Raw genomic sequence first — 19,578 nt, 5'->3', positions numbered from 1 at the left:
GGGGAGTTATTTCATCACTAAGGGCATCAAACATCAAACTGATTTGAGCCTGAAAAGTAACACATGAAAGACAATCCTGATCGTGTACTAATCACCAGGGTATGAAACAGAAAAAGAGATGAAAGAGGCAAAACTGTGAGTCATAGTCAGGAGTTAAAGTGAGACGTTGTTCTTCTTTCTTTTTTGCACAGCACCTGAACAAACAGGTAATTTCAAATGCAGCGTTTCTATCAACAAACATCAGCAAACACACAAACTGTTTGTGTGCAGTTTGTCTCACAGTGTGTTGCTGGCTAAAGGTCCAGCTGCTGCACATCACAGGGAGAGAAAAGAAAGAGAGCTAACTTCACTCAGAGATGGAGAAAGATAAGACACACAGGACAGGAGAGGAAGAAGAGAGGTTAGATTTAAAGGGAAGGACTGCTCAGTGGGATTTGATCAACTGGAGATTAAAGTTTACATGTAAGTCCTCATGTGTTGAAATCAGATATTGGGTCTGTACATGTGACACGTTTTTTTTTTTTTCAGATTATGAAACATGCTGCAAAACAATCTGAGGCAGATTAACTGTGCCGCCTTGATGCAGCCTTTTCCAGGCAGTAGAATTGCTAACATGCTAACACAGTTTAATTTGCGGAGTTGTTCCAAACAGTCAGGCTAAAATGACAAAATAAAAATATAAATACATACCTCACAGTAACTGCGCTTGGAGAGTCTCTTTCTGGTGTGGATCTGTTGGTGTCGTCTCAGGTAATGTGGAGATTTAAAAGTCTTCTCACACAGGTCACATTTATAAGGTCTCTCCTCAGTGTGGGTAAACATGTGGCGTTGTAACTGCATGTTGGTTATAAACCGTTTGCCACACTGATCACAGCAGTACACATCATGTCCGGTGTGAATGCGTAGGTGTGTATTTCGGTGCCCTATCTGACTGAAGGTTTTCCCACAGATGTCACAGCTGTATGCCTTAATTCCAGAGTGGGTAACTAGATGCCTCTGTAAGTGGCCACTTTGAGTAAAAGCTCTGCCACACTGATCACAGCTGTACGCTTTAACTCCACTGTGGATGAGCTGGTGGTTTTTTAGGGAATCCTTCCTGGGAAAAGTCTTTCCACACAAGTCACAGCTGAACGGTTTCTCTCCAGTGTGGATGATCTGATGATGTTTTAGATTAGACTTCAGAGTAAATCCCATCCCACACTCGTCACAGCTGTATGTTTTCTCTCTCTTTCTTCTGTGAGGTTTGTCGGCCTCCTGAGAGCGCTGACTTCTCGCTCCATGTTGGTCCTGCAGTGACAGAGATACAAACAGAGGCAGTGAGTGAAATGCAGTCGTGGAACAAACTCAACCTTCAAACTCCCTCCATTAACACTAGTTTTAAACCTGAAGGTGGAGTGTGGCACCAAACACCTTAAAGGTCTCTTATCCCCACCTGCTGGTAGTTCTAACACATTACATCCAACCTGGTGTTAAAAATAATTCATGACTGTTCAAACACTAAAATATTTTTTCCTTATTTTCCTTAGTTTTACTTCCCACAGAAAAAAAAAAACACTTTCTACTCATTATATTATCAAAACAGACTTTTTACTTTTGGTTTCAAACATCAAACCAATTTGAGCCTGAAAAGTAACACATGAAAGACAATCCTGATCGTGTACTAATCACCAGGGTATGAAACATAAAAAGAGATGAAAGACGCAAAACTGTGAGTCATAGTCAGGAGTTAAAGTGAGATGTTGTTCTTCTTTCTTTTTTGCACAGCACCTGAACAAACAGGTAATTTCAAATGCAGCGTTTCTATCAACAAACATCAGCAAAATTCAGTTGTGTACATCCACAGAGAGCAGCAGGTCAGCTGATCACAGCCTGTACTTGAAGAAAATCTACTGGAGCTCTCAACAGAAATTATTGTGAGCTGTGATTCTTTTCCCCACGCTGAGCCACTACAGCTGATTTTAGGGTTCCCACCTGCTCAATCCCACTTTAACCCTCTTCCCTGCTCATGTTCCTGTTTAGAGGCAAAGTCACCCTCTACAATGTAGGCAACAGAAAATACACACATGTTTTATTTTCCTTCATTTTCTACTTAACTGATTCAAACAGAGAACCTTTATTAGAAATAAATAGTTTGTACTTCATCTACTAATCTTATTTTATTATTACATTAATAAAGCACAAGGTTCAGTTAACTTTGGATAAAAACATGTGGTTAAAATGTTCTTCAAGGAGCTACTTTTACTTTCTTACTCTGATTACATTTCAGAGCCTGTACTTTTTCACTGTTACTTAAGTAAAGAAGTTGAATGAATACTTTTACTGAAGTATTTTTTAACACTAATATCTGTACTTAAGTATAGAGTAAAGAGAGTTTGAAGAGTTTCATAATAATTTCCCACTCTACAGAGCTCAGCTGACAGCTTCTGTCTGATATCGGGCTGCTGTTGTGGTGCTATGAACGTGTCTTTTTGGGGATGATGAAAAAATGTTTTGTCCATTTGATTAATAAATATTTTTTATGAATAAACCTTTCTTGTTTTAACATGTGCTGTGGTCTCTAAAAAACAACATAATATGCAACACAGTCATATAACAGGTTGGGAGGATGAGAGTTTTAGACGTGACTGATTATTTGGTGAAACTGTGATATTTTCCTCACCTCCTGTGTTGAGCTCATTGTTTCCTCTGTAGTGACTCAGCTGAGTCCAGATGGCTGAAAATGTTCCTCTGCTGCTCCGTCAGACTCTTCTCCTCCTGCTGATCAGCTGGGACACAAAACAGATCTTTGTTAGGCTCCACACTGCACTGAAGAGTCAAAGTGTCTCATATGTTCATCTGACAACACAAAGTACAAATTTCACTCTGATTGCTTGTAGAAATCTTGTGAGACGTGTTGTGCTGCAAAGTGAGGAAACTCTCTCACTCACTTATACTTCAGGAGGAACTTTGTGACATTGGCTCTAATATTCTAAGCAGCCCTTTACTATGACAGGGCCAGAAAGTCCTATTTGAAGGTTTGGGAGAAGGACCATGTTAAAGGTGGATTGGGGTTTATACACTTTGTTATAATACAGGTAAGGCTGTAAGAGCCTGAGAAGGTGTCCTGAATGAACCTCTAAAACCAGTTTTCAGCTAACGACTCTGCTTCAGTCTGGAAAACAGCAACTACAAGTTTAAAGACTCCATCAACAATTCACACCCAGCAACAGCCTGAACAGCTCCTCCTGTGGTTTCCACAAACAGGGACAGACCTGTTACTCCCCCACCCCACACTTTCAACTCCTTCAGCCCTCCAGTCCCACCACCTCCACCACTCCTAAAAGTTTGATTCTGTGCAGCCATTCCCCAACTTTCTGAACGGTACTGTCCTGATTCTTTGATGTTGGGCTGAGAACAAAAAAACATTACTCAGATCTTGTCCAGTCAACAACAATTATTTATTAAGCACATATGTGGGAGATGTACACGACACCACCCTCAGCGTAGTCCAGTAGATCTCAAAGAGGAAGCACTTCGATACACAGTTTTACATGTCAGGGTTCACGCCCCTTCATGCGTAAGCAGATAACATAACATGCGCGGCAGTTGTCTGCAACTCCTTTTATAGTATTGGTGTTTGTTCCTCACTAACGGTTTCAGCACTCTCTCACCTCCATCTGTTTCCTGTTTCTCGTTGTGAGGCCCCATGATCGTATATGACACATCCTGAGTCCATCCTGTTCTAATCTGCGCAGGCATGTATGCAGTTACAAGCAAAACACTACTTTAAATGTCTTCCAGTTTAAACCTTCTATAACCTCTTGATTAATATGGCACTTATTTAAAATTACAACATTTATATTTCCCACAGTACTCATGGTCATTGATCAGTGGTTTCAGTGCTTTCCTTCCTGCTTTGACTGCAGCTGTGTTTGACACAGGAAGACATTATTACATTCTTCATGATTATACTTTATTCTTTTTGGGGGAAGTGCAGCTTTAAACCTTCACATGATTCAAGTCAAACCAACAAATCAATCTGAACGATCACAGGTGGGAAAAACTTCTGTAGACAAAATGAAATCAAACCCAACATTTAATCCACAACACGATTAAAAACATGATTCTCCCAAATCACCAAGAGCTGCACATTAACCACCACAATATATTTTATTCTCTGTGCTTTCAAATATGAACACTGTTTACTTTCATCTCTGTTTCATTAGTTTTTGTTAACATCTTCCTGTGCATCACAGCAAACACTCAACTTCTCCCAGCATGCTGAGCTAATGATTAGTTGGTGTTTTTCTCCAAACACTCTCTCACTCTTCTCTCAACGTGTTCACAATAAACTGTGAACAGACACCGAGGAGAGCAGCAGAAGACCTCATTCAGGAGCTAAACTCAACATGAACTGAACTCACAGTAAAGTTAGCTCGGTGCTTACCTTTAGATGAGCCCACAAACCGAGAGAAACTCCGCGATGAAGCTGCAACTCTTTCCAAACACAGGAAACAGATCAGGGAGCAGAGACCCACGTGGTTCACGCTGATCTCAGCTACGATCCAGGAGACAAGGGTGGGCAGATCGATGCAGATATCGATCCAAACGTTGGTTTAGTTTGTTTTAGCACCCAAATTCAGGATTTTACTCGCTTAGGATGAAACGGTAACTCCGTCTGCGTAAACTGTTTCCAGCATGTGATCCCGGAACAGACTTCTTCTTCTTTTTATTGGTTATTGGCGGTTGTCAAACACCAAAATGGTGCATTACCGCCACCAACTGATGTGGAGTGAAACGTCGACACCAGAATCCTCCCTCAATGTATACTCTGTTTTAAAAACTGGAATAAGGCCTGACAACTTTCACTTCTTGAACCCTTTTGCAGTAAACTTACGTTTTGAACAGTGGGCGCGTCAACATTATCCCCCTATTCAGCTTCTCGGCGACTCAAAGGTTTGACAGTCACCAATAGTAGTGATCAAACCAGTATGTCCAAATCTTATTCCAGATATGACCACCTCCTCTCTCCTACTCCTTCCTGTGCTTCTCATTTCTCCTACCCTCCTTAAATTTTTATACAACCATCGTCCCCTCCTTTCTTCCTCCCACTTTTTTTTTACCATGTTTCCTTTATTTCTTGTCTTATTATACTCGTTATCTCTGTCTGACAGAAGTTAATAGCCAGTTCAGTTAACCCCATGTTTTGTGGCTTTCTTCACAACTCTGTCGTTTCATTTCCTCTGACTCCATAGTGAGCTGGAATCCATAAAAAGCCAACTATAAGTCCCATCATGTGTATTTCGTTAAATGTTTGCTGAACCTCTGTTAGTACATCTGCTCTACTTTCTGAGTGGCTACACTGTAAACTGGCCAATGAAGAGCTTCAGTCTGAACAAATGCCTGATTGTAACGGTCACATGTCTTCTACCCACTGAACAGCTGACAGTACTGGAAGCATTTCTCCAGTGTGTACTGACGGTCCACCATTGATCCTTTTCAGGGACCACAAATGCTACCCCGGTTTGACTGGCTGTATTCTTTGATGCATCTGTATATATTTGTACATAATTATAATACTGATCAATGTAAGTCTGTACTGTATGTAAGTTTAAATTAAATTCCCTATTCTTGTTCTTCTTTTCGTGTAATGTGAAATCTACTGTGACATCAGAATATTTGGCTCCAGCTTATCCCAGGAACAACATTGGAGATTTGAGCGCAGTCCTAGGAACAGCTAGGATGCACAGGACCCTCAAGCCCCCAGGCCTCTTTTAGAGGACCTGAGCTTGAATGATAAACCACCTGCATGGGCAAGAGGGGAATTTATCATCTTTCTGTCTGGTTGTTTTTTTTTAACATCTATTTTTTATTATTTGTTAAGAGTGAGTACAAGAAAAAAATTATTATAATATGATGTGTTAAACTTGTTTAGATTATAGGAATAAGGAAGGATTTGTCTGTGTTTTAGTTTGGCTTAGCTGTAGCCTGAGAGTGTGTAATTGTTTAGAGAGAAAGGAATGTATGGACACTGGGGGTCTGCTGTCATAAATGGAGGCAGGAAGCTACAGTGTGGGGTTGCTGATGCTGATGCTTGTACCTTTAATAAAAACTCATAATTGTTATAAGTTAGAAGTAGGTTTGAAGGAGACTCTCCACATGCTTATCTGTAAATGTAAGACAACAAGAGGCCACTGGCCCAGTGGATGCAGAGTGGGGGTCTCAGTGTTTGTAATATGTTAACTCTGTTTTGTGTGTTGTCTAAAGTAATCTGATGTAGCTTGGTGAGGAGATTACTTTTGACCGGCAGGAAGTGACAGAGACACACACACACAGTGCTTTAACTGTTACGCACCCACATGCACACTCACTCACGTGCACACACATACACACGGGTACGCGCACACACAGGCAAGAGTGAATTCTGGTCCACACTAGTTAGTGGCGGCAATGCCCCACCTCCTTATTTGCAAACCACGAAAAAAAAGTGAGCATGCACCAGGAGAGGAAGACTGTGTCCAAATTCAGGGGATTGATACTTCAAATGCCGTATTTGTAGGCAATTATGTCACAGTGATGCGATGAAGGCTTTTCAAAGTCGAAGAGTCCTCCAAATGTGGTGACGAACGTGTCCTACTTTTCCACAGATTTCAAGGATTGGTTGGGTGTGGGGCGGAAGGGGCTTGAGCACCCGTCCCTTTCCTGATGGGAGCCCAAAGTGCCCGTTTGTTGAGGCATTTTTTTTATGTGTGTGTACTTGTGGAGTCCTGTCTGTGCCCCTCAAAAATAATATTTAACTATCAATCCTAGTTTTTGCTAAATAAAAGGAAATGACTTGCATCAGTCACATGATCGCCATTAACCAATGGGTATTTTTGAAAATGCAGATTTTTCTATGTGTTTGCACCTTTCGTCCACACGAAAACGGCGTTTTTGGTCACTGAAAACGGAGATTTTTAAAAACTCCGGCCAGAGTGGATATTTTTGAAAACTCAGTTTTTGCATTTACGTGTGGACGAGAAAAACGGAGAAAACGCAGCGTCAAAGGTGTGCGCCTTTTTTGACGTCACACTGTGCGCCACGTTATTTTTTCGGTGAAATGAATTTCTACAATACTGTTACTGTTAATTGTACTCTCTGCAGTGTTTAAATGCTTACATATACACACAGTTACTGTCCCTCCACACATACGACTCGGTTCTGCTTCTATGCCCCAGCTTTGTTTACTTTTTCCCACTGAGGCTTCCAGACTTCTGATTGGCCAACATTTCTGCACGGTTAGGAATATTTTTGCACTGTTGCTTTGGCATGTTCATAGCAGCGTTTTCCTTCATTTCTGCCTTTACGTCTGGACGGGATTATTTTTTAAAACGAAAATGGAAAATCTCCGTTTTCAAAAATACCCGTATACGTGTGGACGTAGCCACAGACTGATGCGACAAAACCAGTAAGTAGGTGTACAGTGCACACTGTAGTCTACAGCACACAGTATTAGCTTATTACGTACACGTTGGTAAGTTGTCTTGTGGCAACTGACGAATTGAAACAATTGAGCGTGCTGTGTGTGCAACAGCGCGACACACATTACCTGTCCTTTTATTAACTGTACAAGTAGTGCTGGTCATAGCTGCTGGCTAACTGGGTAAGGCTGTCATGGGTCTGTAGCTCTGTCACCGTTTTAGGGAACATATTTAGTTTTAAAGTAAGTTACAGGGCTTCTCCTGCCTTTCCGCGAGGGCTTGTATTTCACTAAAAGCTATCTAATATTCATGTCCACATAATTATGGATGATTATAATTAATATTATATATAATTAATATTTAAAAATCACACGCTGTATTTTAAAGAACATACATTAAGAAGCAGATCATATTAGATTTATATTTTAAATAAGACAAAATGCTGATTTTACAGCAGTAAAATGATTGTATCTCTACAGTTTAAACATGTAATAAGCTTTCTGCCTGCACAGAGTGAATAGTGAAACGAATACATCATGAATACAATATTTCATATTTATTACTTTCCCCCCCTCATTGCCTTATTATTGTAGCTCTAGTAATAAATAATAAGGGAAGGATTCTGGATCAGCACCATGATGCCCAAAGTATATCCAGTATTCTGAAGAAGGTCTAAAATGTCACTGTGTGTGTTTTATGTATATAGATTTTTTAAATTATTATTCATGATATAACATTGTCCAGACATGGCTGGTAAGGACATGGGGAGGAAACAGAGCTGTGTGAGGCTACTAAAGGCAGAGGATTCCTCAGCAGCTGGATTACAAAGAGCACAGGTAACATTAACACATGGACCAGTTGTTGGAGAGGTATTCCAGTATAAGAATAATAATAAGCACAACTGGAATGTTTTGCTGCTGTCACAATTTTTATTATAGATTAAGTGCAGGAGTTGTTAGGTGTGGATAATTACATAATAGTTTATTGCAATAGCAAGTTGTGCCTTGTTCTCAGATGGACACCAAGTGGAGAGTGATAGATGAGATGAGGGGATGTCATATACTGGCATGAATTCAAAATTCTGCTCCTCACATACAAGGTCTTAAATAATCAGGCTCCATCTTATCTTAATGACCTTGTAGTACCATATCACCTTATTAGAGCACTTCGCTCTCGCACTGCAGGCTTACTTGTTGTTCCTAGAGTATTTAAAAGTAGAATGGGAGGGAGAGCCTTCAGTTTTCAGGTCCCTCTTCTGTGGAACCAGCTTCCAGGTTGGATTTGGGAGACAGACACTATCTCTACTTTCAGTTCTGTTCTAGGATGCCCTCTGGACCTAGAGGTGGTGAGTGACAGGAGAATGGTGGCTAAGCTGTCATCCCTGTTGGACAACATCTCCCACCCCATGCAGGAGACTCTGACAGCTCTGAGCAGCTCCTTCAGTGGCTGCGGCACCTATGATGTGGGACGGAGAGATTTCGCAGGTCTTTCCTCCCCACTGCCATCAGACTCCACAGCACAAGAAAGACTTCAACTGACTAAGCACACACATCCACACATGTGCAATACTCTTTCTGGCATCGTTGTATTATACTCAATTCTATATAGCATTTGTAGTCTATTTTATTCGATTGTATGTAGTATTTTATTTCATTCTATTCTGATCCGTGTTAAGGACAGAATGAATGGGGCCATGTATCGTGAGATTTTGAGCCACAACCTCCTTCCATCAGTGAGAACTTTGAAGATGAAACGAGGCTGGGTGTTCCAACATGACAATGATCCAAAACACACCGCCCGGGCAACAAAGGAGTGGCTCCGTAAGAAGCATTTGAAAGTCCTGGAGTGGCCTAGCCAGTCTCCAGACCTCAACCCCATAGAAAATCTGTGGCGGGAGTTGAAAGTCCGTGTTGCTCGGCGACAGCCCCAAAACATCACTGCTCTCGAGAAGATCTGCATGGAGGAATGGGCCAAAATACCAGCTACTGTGTGTGCAAACCTGGTAAAGACCTATAGTAAACGTTTGACCTCTGTTATTGCCAACAAAGGTTATGTTACAAAGTATTGAGTTGTATTTTTGTTATTGACCAAATACTTATTTTCCACCCTGATTTACGAATAAATTCTTTACAAATCCTACCATGTGGATTCATGGTTTTTTTTTTCACATTCTGTCTCTCACAGTTGAAGTGTACCTCTGGTGCAAATTACTGACCTCTGTCATCATTTTAAGTGGGGGTACCTGCACAATCGGTGGCTGACTAAATACTTTTTTGCCCCACTGTATTATTCCAGTGTTTTTTCTCAAAATTTTCTATGCAACTTTGCACTGTCTATTACTGTAACAAAAATTTCCCACACGAAGGATTAATAAAGGTTATCTTTTTTTATGCAACCAAGACTACATATCTCCCGTACTGGCATCCTTACAGTGGCTGCCAGTTAGGTTTTGAATTAATTTTAACGTTTTATTATGTGTTTTTAAGGCGTTGCATGGGTTAGCACCCTCAAACCTTTCTGATCTTTTAAATTGGTTCGCTCCTGTAAGATCACTGAAGTCTGTGGATCAGATGCTCTTAGCTGTCCCAAGGTCCAGATTAAACACAGAGGATAAGAAAGGTCTGGCCTCTCTTATCTGGAAACAAAATTAACAAAATTCATTGAAAAACCTGTGGCAAAAATTCCTTTTAGTTTTGTTTTGTGAAACTACAAACTGATGAACTAGATTACTGGTAGAATGATGTATAGAATGATGTTTTTTTCTACAGTTGACAGGCTAACAAACCCTCCTGTGTCAGTGGCAGCTGAACTTCATTCAACCATGACCTGCAATGACTTTGCCAAATTCTTCACAGAAAAAATCCAAAAGATTAGACAAGCAATTGGTACATCAACAGCAGATTCAGGATATGTACTGTGTCCACCGAAAAACTGTTTAAACACCATGAAACAGTTTCACCCGATTAACAGCAAAGACCTGGAGGACATCTTAGGTCAACTGAACTCCTCCTCTTGCTGTTTAGATGTCCTGCCAACAGGTTTTTTCAAAAAGGTCTCAAAGACTTTAGAGTCAGACCTGTTACAGATCGTCAACTTTTTTTTAATATCAGGTGTGTTTCCAGAACCACTAAAAACTGCTGTAATCAAACCTATACTAAAAAAGGACAATCTTGACAAGACACAAATGAACAACTACAGGCCGATCTCAAATCTCCCATTTTTAAGTAAGATCATTGAAAAGCAGTTTCTCAACAGCTCAATTACTTCTTAAAACAGAATAACTGCTATGATGCCTTCCAGTCAGGTTTTAGACAGAACCACAGCACTGAAACTGCTCTGACCAAAGTGTTTAATGACATATGTCTGAACACAGACAGTGGAAAAATGTCAGTCTTAGTTTTACTGGATCTCAGTTCAGCATTTGATACAGTTGACCACAACATATTACTCAAATGACTGGAGAACTGGACAGGTCTTTCAGGAACTGTACTAAACTGGTTCAAAACATACGTAGAAAACAGGAAATACTTTGTATCAATAGGTAACTTCACATCTGAGCAGACAAGTATCACATGTAGAGTTCCCCAAGGTTCCATCTTGGGACCCCTTCTGTTTAACATTTACATGCTCCCACTGGCACAGATTATAAAGCACAACAAAATAAACTATCATAGCTATGCAGATGACACACAAATATATATCACAATGTCACCAGGAGACCGAGGCCCTGTACAGGCTCTTGGTAAATGCATTGAGGAAATTAATGACTGGTTGTGCCACAATTTTCTCCAGCTAAACAGAAACAAAACTGAAGTAATAGTCTTTGGTGCCAAAGAAAAACGATTACAGGTCACCAGAGAACTTCAATCTATACACCTAAAAACCACCAACCAGGCGAGAAATTTGGGTGTAGTGATGGATGCAGCCCTACACTTAGAAAAACACATTAAGACAATAACAAAGTCAGCTTACTATCACCTCAAGAATATTTCAAGGATAAAAGATCTGATGTCTCAATAGGACCTGGAAAAACTAGTCCATGCATTCATCTTTAGTATGCTTGATTACTGTAACAGCATCTTTACAGGTCTACCTAAAAAATCAGTCAGACAACTACAGCTCATTCAGAACTCTGCTGCTCGAGTCCTCACTAAGACCAAAAAAGTGGACCACATCAGTCCAGCTCTGAGGTCCTTACACTGGCTGCCTGTCCGTCAGAGGATAGACTTTAAAGTCCTGATGCTGGTCTATAACGCTCTGAATGGTTTAGTACCAAAATACATCAGTGACCCAGTATGAACCTTCCAGATCCCTCAGGTCATCTGGATCCATTTTTCTTTAAATCAGTTCCCAGAGTCAGAACCAGACACGGAGAAGCTGCATTCAGCTTTTATGCTCCTTATATCTGGAACAAACTCCCAGAAAGCCTCAGATCAGCTGAAACACTGAGTTTATTTAAATCCAGGTTGAAGACTCACCTGTTCTCAGCTGCATTTGAATAAAGCACCAAATCCACACTTTTAAGCTTAAATTTCAAAACTTACATTTTAACTACTGATTTTATCGACTGTTTTTTAATCAATTTTAAATCGTGCTTTTTATTTGTTTTTGTTTTTGAATGTCTCTGTAAAGCACTTTGAATCACCTTGTTGTGGAATTGTGCTATATAAATAAACTTGCCTTGCCTATAAATGAAACATGGTTTGCCCTCTTATGCATATTGTAAAGATGTATCATGACTAGTAATGTGGGATACCACTGATTTCATTTCTGATTCGATACCAAGTAAAATTCAGGCTGGTATTGATGATACTGAACCGATACTGATACTTTGTACAAAAAATTATTTTATTTATTGTATCTTCTATTGTATCTCCAATTTTAGCGTCATCATGATTACAGGACATCAGACTACTTGTTCTTATCACTTAATAATGCAGAAGTCATCATATAATAAAAAAACTGAAGTGGTGCGCTATTTGAACACCTTGCTGGTTATAACAGAGGTAGGTACGGGGTTATTTAAGGTCAAGGGTAATTCTGTCCAGGTGTTGCTGATGAGAAGGGGCAAACCATTTCCTACTGTGCTTAGCCTAGTTACTTGTTGTCTGTGTTTAAATGGAAATTTAAATGGACGTTGCAAAGGAAATAAATGCACCTTTAAGCCCCCTCCTTGATTCAGAGTCTTTCCCTTGTCATGTAAATGGTCTCCTTGACTCTGGTCTCAAACAGGCGTTCCTCCCTGTCCAGGATGTGTACCTGTGTTCCTGGAGGACAGGCGGGTCCATGGACCAGTCCACAGCTGAACACCGTACTTGGGTTCAACTTCCAGTGAAACTGAGGCCACAGCTTAGGACAATAGAAGATTGAAAAATGCTGCCTGGTCTAATGGGTCTCAATCTCTGCAACGTTCAGCTTTCAGAATTTGTCTTAAACAGCATAAAAGCATGGATCCATCCCACCTTGTATCAGGAAAACATTGATGAACTCTGAGCAAATGAAACCACAACTTTAAAAAATCAATTCCCAAAATTAATTGTTTCGACATCTTAAACACAAAATCATAAGTTTTAATACCTACAGCAAGTTTAAGGAAAAATAAAAGATTTTAAAGATCTTTCAACCTTTTCTTCTCAAATATAAAACAGCAGATGGAACTTACATGCATCTTTTATGGAATTGTCTAAAAATATCTAAATTCTGGCTCTGCATCAACAAGGAAATGAACTTGATACTAAACTGTAAGATCTGTAAAGATCCGGGTCAATTCTTACCACAGTTGCTGCCTCTGAATAAAAATCTGGACAAAAAGAGATCCACATTATTAAATAAGCTTATGTTTAATGTCAGGAGATGTGTTATTGAACTGGATTACGGAGCAGCCCCCTACTGTAACTCAGTGTTACAAGGAAATTTTTCATAACTTTCAGGTCAGATTTTTAATAAGCTGCAGGAACCCTGTTCAGTGTGAGTGGAGAGCAGCCAAGTCTCCTCCTCTGATAAACCTCCATCTGTGCCACTGAAAACAGTTCATCTGACTGTGACTGTAAACATGTTTCCATTTGTCACTTCAGCCTTTACTCTGAAATACAGGAAATGAAATCACAGCTCAAAATTCTTCATCCAACTGCTGGAACAAAGCGAACCACTCGACATGAACACTGAAGCAGAACAGTTTAGAAAGCTTAAAATGAGACTAGAGAACCATTTTCATTCATAGTTGCCTCATCAGATCTTTACAGGAGATTCACTCTGAACTCTGTGGAGCCTGATCTCAAGAGTTTTGAGTCTGACCCTGAAAGCAGAAGAGGATCTTTCTGTCTCTTCAGATTTACTGTGATGGGAGTGATTTCAGCCCCGAGTGATGACACTGATGTTTGCACAGAGCAGATAATTTAGTGAATGTTTTGGCACATTGGTAACAGTGAAACAGTTTATTAGTAACGTGGGATCGTTTGTGTCTGGAGTATGAACTGAGATTCCTGAAGCTCTTGTCACACTGGTCACAGCTGTAGTTTCCTTCCATGTGTGTACGTTCATGATAGTTACGATTAGCTGATTGTGAGAAGCTTTGGTCACAGTGTCTGCACTTGTATGGTTTCTCTCCTGTGTGGACTCGTTTGTGTGTTTTAAGCCCACCTGCAGCAATGAAAGATGACCCACACTGATCACAGATGTGCTTTTTTGTCCCGCTGTGAATGAGTTCATGTCGTTTTAATCCATTTGATGTGCTGAAGCTTCTCCCACATTCATTGCAGTATTTCAGTTTGTCTCCAGTGTGTTTACGTTGATGTATTTTCAGGGTTTCTTGCCGACTGAAAGCTTTGTGACAAAGGTCACAATGAAAGTCTTTCCCACCACCACAGTGATGACAGGGTTGAGAACTGGATCCATCTGTGTCGCTCTGCTTCTAAACAAAGACACAACGACAGTGTAAGTCAGTCCTTCAACATTTTTATCCTGAACGTCGCCTGAAATAAAGAGCAAATAAAAAACAAACAAAAATCATAACTGAAATGAAAATCTGAATAATCACTCAGAGCTGCTTTTTCATGCAGTAGAATTGCCGAAACATCAGAATCAGTGAGCTGCAAGCGTTCAGCCCCGACCATGTCCGTGCCGTCAGGGGAGAAAGGCGACATCTCACTGATTCTGATCTGCGAGTCGGCGCTTTGTGTTTACGTCTTTGTGCAGAATCCGTGTTCCTGCTCTCATTTACTGTTTGGTGGTTGTCGAAATTGTATGAGGTTTTACCAGAGATTCGGGCGTTTCGGGAAAAAATAAAATTATAATAAAAAATCGATTCAGGATTTTAATGAATCGATATCACGTTATCCATGCCAGACTCGATTTTAATCGGTAAATCGATTATCAAAACCCAACCCTAGCTAAGACAGTTTAATGAGCAGAGTTGTTCCAAACAGTCAGGCTAAAATGACAAGATAAAAATATAAATACATACCTCACAGTAACTGCACTTGTAGAGTCTCTTTCTGGTGTGGATCTTTTGGTGTAGTCTCAGGTCATGTGGAGATTTAAAAGTCTTCTCACACAGGTCACATTTATAAGGTCTCTCCTCAGAGTGGGTAAACATGTGTTGTTGGAACTGCGTGTTGGTTGTAAACCGTTTGCCACACTTTTCACAGCAGTACACATCATGTCCGGTGTGAATGCGTAGGTGTATATTTCGGTACCCTATCTGACTGAAGGTTTTCCCACAAATGTCACAGCTGTATGCCTTAATTCCAGAGTGGGTAACTAGATGCCTCTGTAAGCTGCTACTGTGAGTAAAAGCTCTGCCACACTGATCACAGCTGTACGCTTTAACTCCACTGTGGATGAGTTGATGTCTTTTTAGGGAACGCTTCCAGGAAAAAGACTTTCCACACAAGTCACAGCTGAATGGTTTCTCTCCAGTGTGGATGACCTGATGATGTTTTAGTGAACCCTTCCCAGTAAAATCCTTCCCACACTCGTCACAGGTGTATGTTTTCTCTCTCTTTCTTCTGTGAGGTTTGTCGGCCTCCTGAGAGCGCTGACTTCTCGCTCCATGTTGGTCCTGCAGTGACAGAGATACAAACAGAGGCAGTGAGTGAAATGCAGTCGTGGAACAAACTCAACCTTCAAACTCCATTAACACTAGTTTTAAACCTGAAGGTGGAGTGTGGCACCAAACACCTTAAAGGTCTCTTATCACCACCTGCTGGTAGTGGAAACACATTACATCCAACCTGGTGTTAAAAATAATTCATGACTGTTCAAACACTCTAAAATCATTTTTCCTTATTCTCCTTACTTTTACTCCCCACATTAAAAAAAGGACTTTCTACTCATTACATTTTCAAAACAGACTTTTTACTTTTGGTTTGAGGAATTTGAGGGGAGTTATTTCATCACTAAGGGCATCAAACTGATTTGAGCCTGAAAAGTAACACATGAAAGACAATCCTGATCGTGTACTAATCACCAGGGTTTGAAACATAAAAAGAGATGAAAGAGGCAAAACTGTGAGTCATAGTCAGGAGTTAAAGTGAGACGTTGTTCTTCTTTCTTTTTTGCACAGCACCTGAACAAACAGGTAATTTCAAATGCAGCGTTTCTATCAACAAACATCAGCAAACACACAAACTGTTTGTGTGCAGTTTGTCTCACAGTGTGTTGCTGGCTAAAGGTCCAGCTGCTGTACATCACAGGGAGAGAAAAGGAAGAGAGCTAACTTCACTCAGAGATGGAGAAAGATAAGACACACAGGACAGGAGAGGAAGAAGAGAGGTTAGATTTAATCAATCAATCAAAGCTTTATTCACCACATGCAGGTTGCCTTGCAGTGAAATGGGACCCCCCCCGACCTTACACACACAACACAGACATTACATGGGGTTACAAGTTGGAGATCGGTAGCGTTACAGAAAAACACTTAAATGTACACTACAATGGGAAAGTACAAGAGGAAAAAAAGAGACCTCTACTCGTGCTGTGCTTCCATGGTAGGACAGCATGAGAACAGGAAACAAAAAACTTCTCTGTACAAAAAGCACATAAATGTCCACAGCACAACTTTGTGAAAGACATGACAAGCCACAGGATTGGGTGAGGAGTGAGGAGTAATCCGAAGCGAACACAGCAGCCGCCCTGCACAGCGCTACCATTCCAGCACACAGACCCGCCGTGTTCCCCCGCAGGAAGCAGGAAACAGGAAACAAGCATCGAAGGCGTTTGGAAAGGGAGGGGGATGAGTGTGTGCTTATCAGTGTAAGTGTATGTGTGTGCGCGTGTCCAGAGTTCAGCTGAGACAGTGTCCTCCGCCCTATCAGGCTAAGTAAACAGTCTTCCAGCCAACCCAGGTGGCCTTGCATGGAATGGGAAGGAACAGACTAAACACAGTCGTTATCAGGGTGTTTTGTTGGGCTCCAGCCTTGAGGCCGCAGCTGGCGCCGAAGGGGTAGCCGCATGAAGTGATGATGGTTTTTACTTTAGTGCGAACAACTCATATGTATTTCAAAGCTGTTCCAACGCTGGTCTCTCAATCTCCCGTTGGAGAGCCGTGAGCTTCTCCATGATGTTATCCAAACTTACGCTCCGTGATGTTGTCATTCTTGTGGTCAAAGAGCAGGTTCTGAGAACTCACGACCGCAGTGCACTTCCCAAGATTTGATCCAATTTGCGCTCAAAGGTGTTATTGGAGCTAGCCCCTCCAGATGTAATCCAGTTTTTCACTCAGAGGTCTTGTTGTGAGTATTCACGGCAGCCATGCGTTCTCCAAGATCTTCTCCGTGCTGCACTCAATGAGCCCATTTTGAGAAACTCACGCCTCGTCCCATCATTTCAATCCCAGCGGGCAGCCTTGTGGGGGTTTGAACAGTCAGTTCCACTTCCTTAATTCTGCGATAAGCCAGGGCCAAGCCAGCTCCGATCAGCAAGAACCCTGTTATCATGGTTCCGAATAGGTAGATATCTTAAGCACTCAGGCTCACCCGAGCCCAGACTTCTTGTTGAGAAGGGGTGTCAATTGCATTCACAGACCAGTTGATCAAATCCATAATTCCTCAAAGGGAAGGACTGCTCAGTCGGATTTGATCAACTGGAGATTAAAGCTTACATGTAAGTCCTCATGTGTTGAAATCAGATATTGGGTCTGTACATGTGACATTATGTTTTTTCTTTCAGATTATGAAACATGCTGCAAAACAATCTGAGGGAGATTGACTGTGCCGCCTCAGATGCAGCCTTTTCCATGCAGTAGAATTGCTAACATGCTAACACAGTTTAATTTGCAGAGTTGTTCCAAACAGTCAGTCAACCAGATCTGTCGCTCGTGCATTGAATGTTCATTTCTCAACCATAAGCCGTCTCCACAGGCGTTTCAGAGAATATGGCAGCACATCCAACCGGCCTCACAACCGCAGACCTCGTGTAACCACACCAGCCCAGGACCTCCACATCCAGCAGGTTCACCTCCAAGATCGTCTGAGACCAGCCACCCAGACAGCTGCTGGAACAATTGGTTTGCACAACCAAACAATTTCTGCACAAACTGTCAGAAACCGTCTCAGGGACGCTCAACTGCATGCCCGTCGTCCTCATCGGGGTCTTGACCTGACTCCAGCTCGTCGCCGTAACAGACTTGTGTGGGCAAATGCTCACATCCGATGGCGTCTGGCACGTTGGAGAGGTGTGCGCTTCACGGATGAATCATGGTTCACATTGTTCAGGGCAGATGGCAGCTGAGAATGTCCCAGTTCTTGCATGGCCAGCATACTCACCGGACATGTCACCCATTGAGCATGTTCGGGATGTGCTTGACCGGCGTATACGACAGCGTGTACCAGTTCCCACGAATATCCAACAACCTCGCACAGCCATTGAAGTGGAGTGGACCAACATTCCACAGGCCACAATTGACAATCTGATAGACTCCATGTGACGATGTGTTGCACTGCATGAGGCAAATGGTGGTCACACCAGATACTGACCGGTTCTGGGTCCCCAGACCCCCATTAGCGCAAAAAACTGCACATTCCAGGGTGGCCTTTTGTCAGATCAGCATCCTGATGTGGCACACCTGTGAGGTGGGATGGATTATCTCAATATGGCAGATGTGCCCACTACCACACATTTGGACTGATTTGTGACCACTGTTTGGGAGGGATGGTTATATTGTGTATCTGGAATGAATTTTAGGTCTCTACGTCCATCCCATGGGGAATGGGAGCAGTAACAAAGGTGTTGCGTTTATATTTTTGTTGAGTGTATGTTTCATACTCTGGTGATTAGTACACGATCAGGATTGTCTTTCATGTGTTACTTTTCCCGTTTCTCAAGTTGGTTTGATGTTTGATGCCTGCAGTGATGAAATAAAGCCCTCAGATGCCTTAAAAGTAACACATCTGTTTTGTAAATGTAAGGAGTACAAAATACGATTTTCTTTTTCTAATGTAGGGAGCAAAAGTAAAATATTTTCCTTCACTGAATCAACTTTTAAATGTTACATTGTAATTATTAATATTGAAAAATGACAAAATGATAGAAATATATAATAGGAAACAGGAAACATAAAAAAGTATAGACTTGGTAAACATTTATTACTTTTCTGAGTGTGTTAGCATGCTAGCATTAATAACTGTGTACAGCAGGAGGGATGGGCATGATCTTAGAGTTTAAACAGTCATGAATTATTTTTAACACCGGGTTGGATGTAATGTGTCAGAACTACCAGCAGGTGGGGATAAGAGACCTTTAAGGTGTTTGGTGCCACACTCCACCTTCAGGTTTAAAACTAGTGTTAATGGAGGGAGTTTGAAGGTTGAGTTTGTTCCACGACTGCATTTCACTCACTGCCTCTGTTTGTATCTCTGTCACTGCAGGACCAACATGGAGCGAGAAGTCAGCGCTCTCAGGAGGCCGACAAACCTCACAGAAGAAAGGGAGAGAAAAAACACACCTGTGACGAGTGTGGGAAGGATTTTACTTTTAAGGCATTCCTAAAACAGCATCAGGTCATCCACACTGGAAAGAGACCGTTCAGCTGTGACTTGTGTGGAAAGTCTTTTTCCTGGAAGGGTTACCTAGAAAAACACCAACTCATCCACAGTGGAGTTAAAGCGTACAGCTGTGATCAGTGTGGCAGAGCTTTTACTCA

The 19,578-nt window shown here is 41.4% G+C and overlaps 3 protein-coding genes across 13 annotated transcripts in view; 1 reads left to right on the top strand and 2 right to left on the bottom strand.

The window, feature by feature from the left end:
- The window catches only part of LOC113029484 (uncharacterized), a 126,181-nt gene extending 121,470 nt beyond the window's left edge, over nt 1-4,711 (bottom strand). For 8 of the 9 annotated variants that reach the window (XM_080306652.1, XM_080306654.1, XM_080306660.1 and 5 more), the window contains exons 1-2: nt 2,660-3,281; nt 691-1,287 (exon numbers count right to left, since the gene is read on the bottom strand). In XM_080306652.1, the coding sequence (XP_080162778.1) occupies nt 691-1,287; nt 2,660-2,677 (615 nt within the window). In that variant the 5' untranslated portion in view covers nt 2,678-3,281. Of the gene's footprint in view, nt 1-690; nt 1,288-2,659; nt 3,282-4,426 lie in introns of those variants that run through there. The other variant, XM_080306651.1, reaches the window with a different exon arrangement.
- Nucleotides 1-19,578, top strand: part of LOC113028823 (uncharacterized) — a 270,569-nt gene that overhangs the window by 45,160 nt on the left and 205,831 nt on the right. The gene's annotated exons all lie outside the window — the stretch shown is intronic.
- LOC113029509 (uncharacterized) overlaps nt 12,267-19,578 on the bottom strand; it is a 75,746-nt gene continuing 68,434 nt past the window's right edge. Inside the window, exon 4 of the mRNA XM_080306691.1 lies at nt 12,267-14,349. Within this exon, the coding sequence (XP_080162817.1) occupies nt 13,771-14,349 (579 nt within the window). The 3' untranslated portion in view covers nt 12,267-13,770. The remainder of the gene's footprint in view (nt 14,350-19,578) is intronic.

Source organism: Astatotilapia calliptera, chromosome 9 (genome assembly GCF_964374335.1).
Source record: "Astatotilapia calliptera chromosome 9, fAstCal68.1, whole genome shotgun sequence".
In the NCBI taxonomy this organism is placed as follows: domain Eukaryota; kingdom Metazoa; phylum Chordata; class Actinopteri; order Cichliformes; family Cichlidae; genus Astatotilapia; species Astatotilapia calliptera.
Note: the sequence above shows the minus strand (reverse complement) of the source record. Positions and strands in the feature narration are given on the sequence as shown.